Source organism: Ranitomeya variabilis, chromosome 3 (genome assembly GCF_051348905.1).
Source record: "Ranitomeya variabilis isolate aRanVar5 chromosome 3, aRanVar5.hap1, whole genome shotgun sequence".
Classification (NCBI taxonomy): Eukaryota; Metazoa; Chordata; class Amphibia; order Anura; family Dendrobatidae; genus Ranitomeya; species Ranitomeya variabilis.
Window position 1 is genome coordinate 607,651,147 of NC_135234.1, and position 16,337 is coordinate 607,667,483.

At 43.5% G+C, this 16,337-nt stretch overlaps 1 protein-coding gene across 1 annotated transcript; it reads left to right on the forward strand.

Annotated features, from left to right (window-relative positions):
• The first annotated feature begins 2,170 nt into the window (after nt 1-2,170).
• RGCC (regulator of cell cycle) lies at nt 2,171-15,206 on the forward strand. Its single transcript, XM_077297317.1, has 6 exons — nt 2,171-2,287; nt 6,926-6,947; nt 8,768-8,941; nt 12,488-12,595; nt 14,296-14,358; nt 14,863-15,206. Exons 1-6 carry the CDS (start codon nt 2,276-2,278, stop codon nt 14,868-14,870), a joined length of 387 nt encoding a protein of 128 aa, XP_077153432.1. The 5' UTR covers nt 2,171-2,275; the 3' UTR covers nt 14,871-15,206.
• Nucleotides 15,207-16,337: the final 1,131 nt, after the last annotated feature.

Here is a 16,337-nt window from a genome sequence, read left to right on the forward strand (position 1 = left end):
AAACCTATGGAAAATCAAATACGCTGTGCCCATGGTGCGGAAAATACCGCGCGAAAACGCTGCAGTTTATTTTCCGCAGCATGTCAATTCTTTGTGCAGATTCTGCCGTGTTTTACACCTGCTCAATAATAGGAATCCGCAGGTGTAAAACCGCAGGTGAAATCCGCTAAAAAAATGGAGGAAATCCGCGGTAAATCTGCGGGTAATCCGGAGGTAAAATGCAGTGCGTTTTACCTGCGGATTTTTCAAAAACTGAGCAGAAAAATCCACACAGAAATCTGCAACGTGGGCACATAGCCTAAGGCCCTTAAAGGGAATATGTTGCCAGGTTTTTGCTTCCTCATCTGAGAGCAGCATATTGTAGAGAAAGAGACCCTGATTACAACACTGTATCACTTAGTTTATTGGGTGCAGCCATTGTTACACAATCAGAGTTTTTAAATGTAGCATGAAGCAGAGCTCAAAAAGCTGTGCATGAAATGCGACCAAATAGTGCGCAGGCGCTGGGTGAGTATAATCTAACCTCTTTTTCTCATCTTTCAGGATACATCGAGGGCTTATCTACAGCATTACAGAATGCTGTAGATAAGCCCCTGATGCCGGTGGCCTTAGTTTATAGGCCATTTCTGGGGTGACAGATTCCCTTTAAGCAAATCCAGCCGCCTCTGGCACTGGGAACAGCTGATCAGTGGGGGATCCTATGGATAAGCCTTTAATAAATAAGGTGGTCGACTGAATGCAATATTGATTAATATATTTATTCTTTGATAAATTAGTCCCTATACATGCATGAAATAGACTCAGAAAATACTATTTCAGAATGTTTAAGACTAGAGATGGGAGAATCAATTTGTAGGACTCGGTCGTTCAGCCACGAAGGGTAATCTGTGGCTGCTGGAAGCCATAAGAACTGCCTCTTACCTCCTGTCATCCCCAGTTCTTTTCATTAGCCTGCCTGGCGTGACGCCGCATGTGCATGACATCACCATGATGACCCTGTGCCAAATGAGCTAATAATAAGAACTGTGGACGTCAGGAAGAGCGCTCACATCCAGGGCTCACGTCCAGCAGGCACAGATCTGAAGTGGTCGCTGGTCTGGGTCCTAGGAATTGATTTGCACCAACTCTGATTAAGACAATAATGTTTTTTGGGTGGATATCACTGACCATGAATTATTGGGCTCATTTCTACAATGCTGAAGTTGGTTTCTTATTCGACAGTTTCTTTTTTTCTGTTTTTTACAGGTTTAACAACAAAAATCACTATAATAAAATACAATGCAACGAGGAGCCCTGATGTGAATACACTTAATAGCAGCTGCAAAAATGATAAAACTGCCACAAAAATGGGCAACAAAGTGGGCACCGAAAGGCGTTATTAAAAGGGTTAAATGACTTTGGGCCAGTGATCTCACACCACCATTACATAGTGATGCCCTACATCTAATGCAGGTCTCTCCAGCAAATAGCCAGTTCTCCCAGATTTAAATAAGTGGTGTTTTTAAGGGGCTAAATGACTTTAGGCCACTGATCTCACACCACCAGTACACACATGGTGATGGCCTGCATGAAACTCAGCTCACCCCAGTCTGGCCCAAAGTCATTCAACCCCTTAAAAACACCACTTACTTATTCAAATTGTTGAAATCAATTGTCTGCCCAGTCCTTAATGCCAGTCCTGCTGCCCAGAACCCGTTTGGGCCAGGCTGGAGTGACCAGAATTAGATAGGGGGCATCACTATCTGTGTGTGAAATCACTGACCCAAAGTCATTCAACCATCCATCCAACTACACCCTTCAGTGCCCACTTGATGCCCACTTTTGTGGCAGTTTTATGATAATGTGTATTCACATTAGTGCTCCACACTGTAATGTATTTACTGTGATTTTTGTAGTTAAACCTGAAAAATAGAAAAAAGAAACTGCTGAATAAGAAACCAGCGTCCCCTTCGCCTCTTTTCTCTGCATTGTCTTGTCACTCCTTCCTTCCCACTTGCTCCTTTTCCGCTGCTGTCCGCACTGACACCTGTAGCTTCCTCCTGCCATTACAGCATGCGAGCAGCGCCCTCTAGCGGCGCCCACCAGCGTCACCCTGCAGGGACAGTAGCGGCGGCTCTCCTCGCCTGTGACAACAATGAATGGAAAGTTCCTCTGTAGCCCCGCCCAGCGTGACGTCAGTACCCCTCCAGCTGCAGGCTATATAAGAAGTGATGTGAGGTGAGCGCGGCAGAGCAGGACGTGCAGTCTGGAGACACGGAGCAGTAGAGGAGGAAGCATGAAGCCGCCTAAATAGTCCATGAGCCGGGCCAGATATCGGTACCACCCGGAGTGACTAATTTTCTTTGGTATTTTTAGGTAGATGCATGTCTGTAGTTTATTTTTTGATATGATAGCCCTTACATATACGTAGCTTATTAACCCCTTCAGCCCTAGGCCTATTTGTACCCAAGTGCCTAAGCCAATCTGACCTGTGCCACTTCATGGGCTAATAACTTTGGAACGCTTTCACCTATCCAAGCCATTCTGAGATTGTTTTCTCGTGACATATTGTACTTCACGTCAGTGCTAAATGGGAGTCAATATATTTTACCTTTCTATATAAAAAAATGCTAAATATTCGGAAATTTTGGAAAAATCGGCAATTTTTTAACTTTGAAATTCTCTGCTTTTTACAAAAATACTGATACCCCCCATAATAGTTATTAATTTACACTCCCCACATGTTTACTTCATATTGGCATCATTTTGAAAATGAAACCTTATTGTTTTACGACGTAATAGGGCTTATAGTTTTATGCGCAATTTTTCACATTTACAGCAAAACCCACTTTTCAAAGGACCAAGTCACTTCTGAAGTCACTTTAAGGGGCTTACATAACAGAAACCACCCATAAATTACCCCATTTTGCAAACTACACCCCTCAAGCTGTTCAAAACTCATTTTTAAAAACTGTTAACCCTTTAGGTGTTCCACAGGAATTTTAGCAGAATGAAGGCGAAATTTCAAAATTTCATTTTTTTTCCAGATATTACATTGTAATCCAATTTTACCTGCAACCTAGCAAGGGTTAACGGCAAACCCAAACTTGGTTACCCTAATTCTGCAGTTTATAGAAACACCCCACATGTACTCGTAAACTAAAGTATGGGCACACAGCACAGCTCAACACGGAAGGAGCGCTATGTGGTTTTTGGGTGGCGGATTCACTGGAAGAAATCTAGGGGGCCATGTCACATTTGAAGGCTGCCTGAGGTACCCCCACAGTGGAAACCCCAAAAAGTGACCCTATTTTGGAAACTACACCCCCAAGGAATCTTTTAGGGGGTATAGTGACCACTTTGACCCAACCAGTGTTTCACAGTAGTTGGAAACACTTGGTTGAGAAAATGGAAAAAGTGCATTTTTTACATGAAGGTGTCATTTTAGGCTCATTTTTTTATTTTTAAGAGGTGTACCAGCAAAAAATGCACCCCACTATTTGTTCACCAATCTCTCCCGAACACAACAACACCCGATATGTTGTCGTACACTGCAGTATTGGGGAACGGCAGGCCTCGGAAGGGAAGGAGCGCCAAATGACTTTTGGAGTGCAAATTTTACTGGAAGAAATCTAGGGGGCTATGTCACATTTGAAGACACCCTGAGGTGCCCCAACACACGCACACACACTGACACATACACGTTCTGTGCTGAACAGGACTCTCCGGTCTTCTCTGCAGAGCTCCTATCTCCCTCTGTAGAGGCTGACACCTCCCAGGCTTGTGACTGATCACATGGCAACTGGATGAAGGCAACTGGATGCTTCACCTAGGAGCAATCCGACAGATGATACCATGGTGTTTTGCCTATGACAAGGTCAACTATGCCCGATACCTAACCTATTACTATGCCACAATGTCTCGGCTGCCCATAGAACACCCAGAGGTCCATGAATACTTCATGCAAGGTGGCTTTTCGGTCCAGATCGGTAGCAAGAATCCTTTTGGACGAATTCCTGTGGACCAGACCATTGAAGAGACAATCAACAAAGACACCCAGACACCAGGGGGCACAAAAGGCTTCAGCCTCAAAGTTGGAGCTGTTTCCAGGTTCTACCTGACATCAGAGTACCGCAGTATGTACTTGAGGCAGCTGAGGGCCCTGGTAGGCCAACAATATACTGACTTCAGCCATTCAGACCTACAGGTGTCTAGGATTAGAAGAGATGAAGCCGATGTCCAATCTTTCGTTCAACTGCTGGAGACAGGTTGGGTGAACCCCTTCAACAAAGAGCATAATGGTGAACTTATCAGTTTGTCAACAGCGACTGTAGCACCACCAGATGTAGCCAAAGACCTTCAAGGGGCATACAGTATAGGAGAGGATGCATATCAAACATTCAAGGATGAGCGTTTGGGTACCGATAAGCCAACTACATTGTTTCATGACAAGATGACGAAGAACAAACTTAAAACGTTCTCTAACATCCAAATGAAGACACGCAGACAAGGTCTTGGCAAGGAGGTAATTTTGAAGGCTGACAGAAACCTATTTGGCCAGATGATACTTGTAGCTGAGAACAGAAAGCTACAAATGAGTGATGTCTTGACTCATCCCCTGGGTCCATTGCCATGGGCACTTGCCAATGGTGATGGGTCTATCCGCAAGACCAACAAGGCTGCCCTCGCAAGGGAGTTGGAGAGGAATGCTCGTCCTGCAGAAGTGATCCCCGAGCCCTCTGCAACCATCATTGATGGGATGAGCCTGGTTCAGAAACTGAAGGGAAACAATGCAACATTTGGCCAGCTAGCAGGCACAGCAATGAGTCGCGCTATCCATGAGGGTGCTAAGAGCAAGCGCATTGATATTGTCTTTGACGTCTACAAGGAGACATCCATCAAAGATACAGAAAGAGTCAACAGATATGAAGGCACAGGGATCCATTTCAAGAACATTCAACATGGGCACAACATCCAGCAGTGGAAAAAGCTTCTAAGTAGTTCCTCCAACAAGGCAAGTCTCATAAAGTTTCTGGTAGAAGAATAGAAGGCAAAACACCACAGGGAGAAGCTTGAGGAGAAGGAGCTGTATGTCACATGTGAGCAGCTCTGCTTTAAGATCACCAAAGAACAGTGGGAAGAGGCTGCTGACCTTAAGTCAAATCAAGAAGAAGCAGACACACGCCTCCTTCTCCATGCTCTTCATGCAGCAGAATCTGGTTACAAGTCGGTCATCATCACTTCGGAGGATACTGATGTCATGGTCCTGTGTCTGGGCATGTGCCACAAAATCCCATCCCACCTGTTCCAGAAATGCGGTACACAGAACCGGACAAGATTCCTGGATATCACCACTCTGAGCCGAACATTGGGAGGCAGCGTATGTGATTCATTGATTGGTATGCATGCATTTACAGGCTGTGACACCGTCAGTGCATTCGCTGGCCGTGGGAAGATGACGACACTCAAGCAGTTGAAGATGAACAAGACATACCAGGATGCCTTTCAGGAAGTTGGTCGTTCATGGGAAGTGTCTACCGAACTTTTTGAGAAGTTACAGGAAATCACCTGCCACATGTACCTGCCAACTACCCAAACAACTGAGGTAAACAGGCTCCGTTATCAGCTGTTCTGTGCCAGACGTGGAGTGGTAGAGTCAAGTCAACTCCCTCCTTGCCAGGACTGCCTTTTCATGCATGCACTGCGTGCAAACTACCAGGCTGCGATCTGGAGGAGAAGTCTGCAGAGCCAGCCATGGGTTGCAAACCCAACAGACTGCGGTTGGATGATAGATAACGACGGAAAGCTTGTTGTCAAGTGGATGCAAGGGGCACCAGCACCAGAAGCTATTATACAGCTACTGTCCTGCAAGTGTGTGCGGTCATGTGAACTTCCTCAGTGTACTTGCCTCAGCAATGGCCTGAAGTGCACAAACATGTGCAGATTACAGACATGCCAGAACAAGGGTACTGAAGACGAGCCAGTAGAACAACAGTCAGATTCAGAGTCCGATGTTGAAGATATTATGGAGTAACATATATATATATATATATATATATATATATATATATATATATATATATATATATATATATATATATATATATATATATATATATATATATATGCACATGACATGTTCAGTGTGTATTTACATAACTTGGATTAAATTTTGTTACAAATACTACATCTAGTCACTCCGGGTGGTACCGATATCGTCATATTTGGTTCTTGGCTCATGCTAAAATTCCTGTGGAACACCTAAAGGGTTAACAGTTTTTAAAAATGAGTTTTGAACAGCTTGAGGGGTGTAGTTTGCAAAATGGGGTAATTTATGGGTGGTTTCTGTTATGTAAGCCCCTTAAAGTGACTTCAGAAGTGACTTGGTCCTTTGAAAAGTGGGTTTTGCTGTAAATGTGAAAAATTGCGCATAAAACTATAAGCCCTATTACGTCGTAAAACAATAAGGTTTCATTTTCAAAATGATGCCAATATGAAGTAAACATGTGGGGAGTGTAAATTAATAACTATTATGGGGGGTATCAGTATTTTTGTAAAAAGCAGAGAATTTCAAAGTTAAAAAATTGCCGATTTTTCCAAAATTTCCGAATATTTAGCATTTTTTTATATAGAAAGGTAAAATATATTGACTCCCATTTAGCACTGACGTGAAGTACAATATGTCACGAGAAAACAATCTCAGAATGGCTTGGATAGGTGAAAGCGTTCCAAAGTTATTAGCCCATGAAGTGGCACAGGTCAGATTGGCTTAGGCACTTGGGTACAAATAGGCCTAGGGCTGAAGGGGTTAATAAGCTACGTATATGTAAGGGCTATCATATCAAAAAATAAACTACAGACATGCATCTACCTAAAAATACCAAAGAGAATTAGTCACTCCGCTTGGTACCGATATCGTCAAATTTGGTTCTTGGCTCATGGACTAAAAGTGAAGAGCTCCAGGAGAGGTGAGTGCGGGCAGGAGGGCGCTCTGCAGACACTAATGCCCAGGTACCCATCCTGCCGCCCCAGACCAGGCACTCCGTTATGTGGCGTCATTCTTGGATTGTAGTCACAGTAGCAGCCAGGGGGTGACTGGTCATTGCCATGGTGTCATCTGCCGGCCAGTGCTGCACACCTGGTGGCCATCACTATGGGAGAAGTCTATGGCCAACACCTGAGCCGGCTGTCCATGGCGGCTAGCACTGAATGTATTGGCAATGCGACGAGTCGCCAAAGATCCAAACCTGCCATTATAGACCACAATGTATGTTCTGGCTGTTGGGACCAAGGCTGCTGTGTATTGCTGGGTTTGGGCTGCAGTCATGCAGGACTGATCCACTGTGCATTTTAGATATGAAGAATTCTACAGCTGCAAAATCTGTGCTATGTATTCTGTATTAAAAAGGGTGAGATCTGCACTGGTGACAATGGTGTAAGCTGACATGCGAGAGGTGCCAGATGTGCAGCGCTAAGTGTGGATATCGCACTCCCACTGTGCCCCTCCATGTGTACTAGGACCCTTCGCCCAGTATCAGGGAGGAGGGGACTGTTAGTGCTACTGAAGATGCTGTGGTCATGCCAAAACCACCATGGATGTCCCAATGCTAGAGTCCTGCCACCATGGTCAGAACCATACTGTCGGGTCACACTGGCAAACACTGATGCATGGTACTAACTAAATAGACCTTGCTGTGGGTATTAGGAATCGGTTACTAATTCTCTGATCTTTTCTCAGCGCTGCTCCTTATGTCTGAACCTGACTGGTTGGGGACATCTGATGGAGCTGATCCAAGCTTCAGGGCTCTTCCCCCACCTTTCTATAGGAGATCCCCCTGGCTCCTGCCTGTCCAGATTTATTCTGAATTACTGCATGGCAATGATGGCCTCTGTAACACACTTGAATTGCTAATGCTTTCTATATATTCAGAGCTGTGCTGAAATAACTTGTCCATGGAGCAAGGCGCTTCGTTCCCGGCAGATGTGCATACAGAGTCGCTTCCCATCAAGTGCACAGTTTTCCTAGGAGGCTTCCTCTGCTTTGTTCCCGGCCCTGTGCTAATGCTCTATTATGAGGAGTAGCCGCAGTGGAAGAGATCTCTGGTGCTGCCAAGTCACCCACACAAGTTATTTGCCAGCCTGATTGTTTCAGGGCCAGTCAGGGGGGAAAATCTTGAAAACTAATCAGTCTTAAAATTGCATGAGTACAGCCCTGAGCATTACTGAACCCTGTAATAGACTGTGACTCATCTTGTGGTTTGATGGGTTTTCCTTTTCAGAAAGTTACCATAACTCAGGTCATTCTTAGTATCTGGGTATGATGACTAAATTCCAAAGCTAGAGTCTGAATTTTCTATTTTTTATATGATGTTTATAGTGGAAATAATGGACTCTGATGTAACCTGTCTGTGTGCAGTCTAGGCACCCTCTACATCACCTCCAGTCCTGCACAACTGTCTACTCCTCCTTTACACCTTAGGGCTCTGCATTATCAGCCAGCTGCTCTCATATCTCTTGTGCTAGATACAGATTGTGCAGCTTCCACATGATGAGCAGGAACATCCACTATATCCACAGGAGAATGTATTCTCTGATGGACTTTCCTGGATACCAAGGATGACCCTATGGTCGGTCCACTGATGGTGCTTTTTGGAGTCTCTCACTAATCTGTAAACCAATGGCCCATCCATCTTTAGACAATGGAAAAGACAAGGTTATTGTTGGAACTATGTGGGAATCTTGTGGTGGTTTTGACTTTCTTACTGTTCCTTTTTTTTTTTTTTTCCAGCCACCTTTATAGAAGACGATGATCTTAATGAAGTGCTGTGTGAGTTTGATGCAGTCTTGGAAGACTTTTCCTCTCCTTTCAATGAAAGGCGCTTCCGATATGATGAACATCTGCAGACCATGAAGAGGAGAAGCAGCACCAGCATCAGTGACAGTGGAATCAGTGACTCAGAAAGTGAGCAACTGTACATGTGACCCTATGGGGGATAAATCTGAAGGTGGTTTTAGGCCTGATCTTTGGCCTACAGAAGGGGCAGTCTGAGATGTATGTCACCCACATGGTATAATGGCATGATTTTCTGCGGTCACTGTGATCGGTCAGATTTTGTACAGTGTGACCAGTTTAAGGTCCCTCTGCCGTCTCCTCACACTTGTAGGGAAGGGAGTTTTGTTCCCAAATGATCTATCAAGCAGATTAACAGTTGGAAAATTGCTGTTTTGTCCTCTGATTTCAGTTGATCATGACTTGGAGTAGATTACCTTAGTTTCTTTATAATCATTTTGTAATTCAAAACTTTTATAATAAGGGGAATAGATGAAATGATAACGGACACCACTGCAGTTTGCCGTGGCACTATGTTGGGGACTAGCCGTGTGCTTCACGCTGTACTTATCACTTTAGTCATAACTTTGCAAGAGTAAAAAAACAAGTGTTACTGTTAGATTTCCTTAAACACGGACACTATACAGTCAGTGCTGCCATTAAAGTGAATAGTACGATCCAGTTGTTAGTTTGCTCAAACTTTTGGATAAATGGTATAATGTAGTTGTGTGCAAAACCTGCTCCAGAATTTTCATGAGAATGTCAAGTGACCTCCTCTTATAGGGACTGTCTGCACACAAAGATTAATCCGGGTACAGGCGCTCGGTACATCAGTGGGGACAATCATTTATATAACTTTTCCCACCTGCTTAGTATCGATCTCCACCGTTCTCTTCCCCTATGGAGCCAGAGCTGTCAGAGGGTGGTTGGAAATTGAGGGGGAAAATGAGCAAGAATGAAGGTGTAGTTAAATGACTGCCCCATCATGAAGCACTGAACAGCAGGACTTGGTTTTGAAAGCCATCCTGTTCTGACAGTCCCTCTTGTGAGAAGGCATTATGATAAAAATCACTCTAATTCTAGCTGACTTCTCTATAGTAAAAGCTTGTGACCAACAGATAGCGCTACATGACAACCATATCATGATAAAGCTGTGATGTTGATGAAGCAGTGAGATTGTGGAAACGATTCATAATATTGTACATTCTCATAACCATGGCTGGTGATCATGGACATCACCACACCACCCAGCATAGAAAAACTGGCTTTAACTGTAAATAAAATATACAACCTTGGGTGTACATAAGGATTTGACAAAATAAGTTACCCCCTCCCTTTAAATTGTCAAGACTCTGCCCAGTTACCGTGAATGGACTGTTCTCAGATCAATATTTGATTCTATTGATCACTGATGCCTGATCAGCTTATCCTTTCTTATTTTTTTGGCAAATGTGGTTAGTTTCCTAATAGCTCATGGGGTTTTTAATCTTTTATATTTGTGCATTTCTTTCCATCATTACTAGTTTGGACAGTGTAGCTGAATAATTCAGACTGCATGTCATGCGAATAGTTTCCCAGCTGTCTTGTCTACACAAGGGTTCAATAGACCGGAGTATGATGTCAGTAATTAGTCAGATGGCTGGTAGCCGGTCTGAAGACTCTGCCATATCCAGTGGTTGCTCATTGCTTCTCCTTCCTAATGTTCTTGTACCTGCCACCTGTACTTTCATGCTCCAGGTTATATTTATGGATCCTGATTGAGCAGCTTATTCTCACTGCTCAGGATTGTGACTAATTCTACCCAGAGCAGACAAGTGGCTTGTTTCTAGCTTAGAAGAAGCACAATATGTTTTGTACCCATGGAACAGTGCTGTGTGGTTACTTACAGGAAACGTGTCGTCTTTCATTGTTTTGTTCTCGTTGTCATGTGTACTAGTTACATTTGGTGCTTTCTGATGTATACATGTATATGAAGTTATAGTGGCAGAAGAGGCTGCTCCATGTCACCTAAGATGGCCGCCGATGTCACTTGCACGGACGTTTAGCAGGGTTTGTGGATAACCTTTAAGAACGGCTCCTTTTACTGGTGTTTCTTATTAGCCAATAACTTCTGCAGCCAGGGTCCTGGAGATCGGGACATGCTACCATGGTCATTTAGTATTAACGCAATTGTGCACATGGAAGTGGCTGGAGTCTAAGTAGTAAGAGGCGGACAATGGTAATGGTAGCCATGCAGGGTTATCTGCAATCCCTCTCCACAAACAGCTCAATGTTGGTAACATATTTTTTTCACTATATGGCAGCATTGTTGACTATCTAATGATAGATTTCAGCTGGTGTTATGACTCTTTTTGCACCTCTTCATGTGTTCAGTGCTTCACACTCCCCCGTCACTTCTCATTAGAACACATGCCTTAATTTATGGATATCTATGGTTTTCCTTATCTTTGTGAATTGGGTTGGTTATTGCTGACATCTGGGGAGAATTTCATGTCAATAGCACCTGTAGAAAATTATCACCCACTGTATATTAAATAGTGTTGTAAAAGCTAGTGGCTGCAAGCTCACTGTAGAAAATGAAAATACATTTTAATTTATTTTCAGTAAATTTTAAGCCATAGGAGTGCAAGAGTTAAATATAATGGCTTACCTACCCCTCCTCACTCCCAGCGCTCTGCTACTGATCCTGGTGATAGTTTACAGGCTACAGCAGTGACATCCCACTAAAGCATATGTAACCACTGCAGCCAATCACTCAGCTTCTGCAGGCTTGTTGATGTAGACAGCACAAGGTTTAACCAGGATCAGTGGCTGACAGCCGATACAGGAGTAGGGGCCAGTGAGTAAAAAGTATTTATTGGAAATGTATTCAGTAACTAATCCTCGGTAAGTTGCAGAAGGTCTATAATGCACAAACGTGATGGCACCAAAGTTCACTGTGTTCAGCCTGAAGTCACAGGAAATAACTTACAGTTGTAATGCTACTTATTTTACTTTGTGGTGAGGCTTGTACTGTGCCCATGTGGGGAACATGTGAAGAAAAAAAGTATATAGTGCCACAGCAGACATGCTAAAATAAAATCACAAGAACCTATATTGGCTATCGAATAATTTACAGTGAACAAGAAATGGACTAATTAAACCTCCAGGAAAACTCAAAACCAAAATCTGTAGTTTTTCAGCTTGGATCATAAGCTGGTCCTAACCTGCAACAGTAGTAATTGTGACCTGCAGAGAAGCACAACCATTCTCCTGGGCTGCTCTGGAATAGGGATCAGGCAGTGTCAATACACAATATGCGCAACTAATCTTCATATTCTGGACAAATCTAACTCGTTTAGGCCATGTTGTCTTCTGGTATTCAGGCGATGGAGGTTGCTTTCGTATTGCCACTTTTTTTTTTTTTTCTATTTTTAATCGGTGCTTTGGTTCAGATTGTCATAACAGTGTCGGGTTTTTTTTTTTTTTTTTTTTTTTTTTTTCTTGCAGACCACTTAGTCTGCAAAAAAAAAACTGTCATCCCAATGCCTAAATTTTGCAATTATATAATATAAAATTATATATTATATTTATCCTTCTTCCATCATGTAATACAGACACTGGTCAAGACCTGTATCACAAGTGAGAACATGCCCTGAAAAAAATCTAACAAGGTAAAATGCTACTTTTGTGTTACAGGTGCAGATTCACTCTGTAGAAACAGTTTTAGTTTCAGTGATGAAAAGCTAAATTCTCCAACGTTGTCTTCTCCACCCCTGTCATCACCTGCGGAGACGCCACGGAAAGGTAATGTGTGGTTTTTTTGGATGGGGGGTTTACACTAATATGTATTTCTTAGTGCAACCAAACAGTCTTACAATACCATAGACTTATCATGGTGGTTCATGCTATGTAATAAGCTGCTCCAATTTATTAAGACTTAAAGTGTAAGCAGTTTTTAAATTTTGTTTCGTAAAAAAATAGTACAGATGAAAATAAGAAGCTTTGTAATATCATAAAGAAAAATCTGCTTCTTTCTGACAAAATTGATCGGTCCTTATCAAAACTCTAAAATCTGTAGTCAGTGAAGACTCGTTCCCCTTACTGAGATGGTAGATACTACTAATGGAAGCTGCTACTCAATACATCTATGTAGATATGAGGGTGCAGCTCCTTGCCCCTTTATCCTATGTAGATGGGAGATGGAATCTGATCAGTAGCTGCTGCCATCTCACTAATGGGAAAGTCTGGCTTCACTGAATACAGATTTTTACCTGAGAAGTCAGATAATAAATCGGGTTTTTTTGAGAAGCAGATTTCTCTGATAAGATATATTACAAAGCTGTGTGTTTCCATGTGCACTACCTATTTATGAAATAAATGACAATTACACTTTGTGTACACCAATTACTGGAATTGGTGTGAATCAACTCAGTCCATTGGCCAGGTCTGCTGGACAGGAGGCCTGTGAATCGCCCTAACTCCAGGCTTTTTTGATTAGCTGGCCTACTAAAGGTACCTTCACACTGAACAACTTAACAACGATAACGATAGCGATCTGTGACGTTGCAGCGTCCTGGATAGCGATATCGTTGTGTTTGACACGCAGCAGCGATCTGGATCCCGCTGTGATATCGTTGGTCGGAGCTAGAAGGCCAGCACCTTATTTCGTCGCTGGATCACCCGCTGACATCGCTGAGTCGGCGTGTGTGACGCTGATTCAGCGATGTCTTCACTGGTAACCAGGGTAAACATCGGGCAGGGCCGCGCTTAGTAACCCGATAGTTACCCTGGTTACCAGTGTAAATGTAAAAAAAAAACAACCAAACACTACATACTTACTTTCCGGTGTCTGTCGTGTTCCCTGGCGTCCGCTTCCCTGCACTGTGTCAGCGCCGGCTGTAAAGCAGAGCACAGCGGTGACGTCACCGCTCTGCTTTACGGCCGGCGCTGACACAGTGCAGGGAAGCGGACGCCGGGGAACGCAACAGACACCGGAATGTAAGTATGTAGTGTTTGGTTTTTTTTACATTTACACTGGTAACCAGGGTAAACATCGGGTTACTAAGCGCAGGGCCACGCTTAGTAACCCGATGTTTACCCTGGTTACCTGGGGACTTCGGCATCGTTGGTCGCTGGAGAGCTGTCTGTGTGACAGCTCTCCAGCGACCACACAACGACGAAACAGCGACGCTCCAACGATCGGCATCGTTGTCTATATCGCTGCAGCGTCCCTTAATGTGACGGTACCTTAAGAGCGACAGATGTCAGGTAAAGAGGGGCTTCTCCGGGCTCCTGTTCAACAGATAATTACTGACTCTATGGATGGACTGGGTCCTGGAAATCCGTTCACACAAACCTGCTGGTCTCTGACAGGATGTGACCCTGGTCTTGTATGCAGAAATTTAGAAATTGTCTTTTTAAAACGTGCGAATTCTGAAACTGTAGTGTATTCACCAGTATGCCACATAGGGTGGCGTTATAATAAGTATGTTGTCTTACCACAGCTAAACTTGGTGATACTAAGGAACTGGAAGACTTTATTGCAGATCTGGACAGAACACTTGCAAGTAAGTATATTGGTGTTCAGGGATGACTACAGGAAGCCTTCTGCCTTCTTCTGCCCTGTGGTGTTACACTTAAGTCAGCAGGTAGTGTTGGGTTACAATGGCTACTGTGGCTCCCTCTAGTAGTGGCAGTAGAGGGCTAAACTGTCTATCTATAAGGTAAACTCCAATTCCACTACTCTTACAGCATGATTTAGTGATGGAAACATTTTCAGAATCTTCATGATTGCGCCCTGTAAATGACTTCAAGCCATCTTCCATGTCACTGAGAAGCTTCATACACCCCAGCTGGGTGTGGTATTGTGTGTAGGATTGCCAGTAAAACCTCCAGTTTCCTGGTCAGGATGTGTCCTTGGCACTATACTTCCTACTGGTATTACCTCAGTGCCAAATAATGATCATGGGAGGTTTTGAGCTGCACCAGTCTCTGCCCAACAACTTCTCATGTATTAGTGAGCACACCTCTGCTGTCTGTACGTCACCACTGTCCTTCTTCCCCCCTCGCAGGCATGTGAAGCACTATGACTAGTCATACTTGGGATGTCGGCAGTGGCACAGAAGACTCGAGCCTCATGAAGTAGTGTCGTGTACAGCAGATATTTCCTACTGAAGACCATTTCTGCATGCTGCTGTGACTCCACCATATGTAGCTGCTGCATGGTTGTAGAAAAACTGATGTTTGTTTTTTAACACTTTTTATGGTACAGTTGACTGTATTTTTACATGTATATTGCATAACTGTAATTTAAAATGCTTTTATGAAGGTAACGTTATAGTTGAGACAAATGTAATGAAGCGTTTTTTTTTTTCATATAATATATTTTTGTATACAAATAAAAGCTCAGTCCGGACTGTTTCTTTACATGAAATGATACAAAAGTTGCCTGAAATCCCCTAGCTGGCCGTGACCTGTATACATGGGAGTATTGATGCCTGTATTGGCAAGCTCCTGTTCAGGAGTCTCGGTCGTGGAAGCACAGGCCAGAATAAATCTTATAAGACCGACCTTTATTATTCTGGTCGCCACTATAGCACTGGAATAATGACTTGGACTGGGAACTGCCACACAATCTACAATGCAAACACCTACTAGTTTGCCAGGCACAGCATCTATAATGCCATGCTTCTGGGCTACAATTTACTACTCTACCCATGGGGCTACCCTTTTTACAAACTGCATATAAAATCTACTGTGGCTGTCTGATAACTGTGTGAAGTAGGGGTTAATACAGATTTCAGGGATGCCTCTCATCAAGCTTCAGCTTCTGCTGGCTTGCTATGATTGGCTTAGCACCAGGAGCTTGTCCATGCTGGGACACAGCAGCTGTGCATGGTAGTCCGACACCTCCCTCACCCTCCTGTGCTGGGCACCTCACTGTCATGGGCATCGTATATAGAGCCTGGTGTAGGAAGGCAGCTCCCTCCAATCCACTGTATTGCTAAATCCAAAAACTGTCGGAGCTGCTGCACTTGGTGATCTATGCAATAGATCATTGGATCCTGCTCTTTGCCTAAATCAGTTTGCTCTGATGTAGCAAAAACTTGCTTACAGATTTCCTCTAAAGATGATTCTTCCCCCCCCCCCCCCCCTTTCTGATCACACTATATCCACCACATACATATAAATGCTGATCTTGCATTTGGGACCAGAGAATGAAGGTATGACCAGGCATGTTGTCTCTTCTAACACTTTTTAGGAGCACATTGAGAGTGAGCTGCTATCTTTTCAATTTACAAAAGACTGGACCTGAAAGGTGGATCCTCACTTCCAGACACAAATGACATACTTGGTGAATCTGGCTGAGATGAGTGACCTTTCTAGTGAGATTTCTTTTTTTCTTTCTTTTGTAATGAAAGGGTGATCATTTTTAACTTTGACTTGGCTGCAGTAGACAACCAAGTGTAACTTTTCCATAGACAAACCTCATATTATCTTGTACTCTCAATCGGAAATGCAATGTGGGGTCTTGTTGCTATGGGAA

Excerpts from the sequence above, each read along its gene's own strand:
- RGCC (XM_077297317.1), top strand. Across the intron at positions 6,948-8,767 it reads AGTGAAGAGCTCCAGGAGAG|CCACCTTTATAGAAGACGAT; the intron begins GTGAGTGCGGGC and ends TTTTTTTTCCAG. Across the intron at positions 8,942-12,487 it reads TGGAATCAGTGACTCAGAAA|GTGCAGATTCACTCTGTAGA; the intron begins GTGAGCAACTGT and ends TTTGTGTTACAG.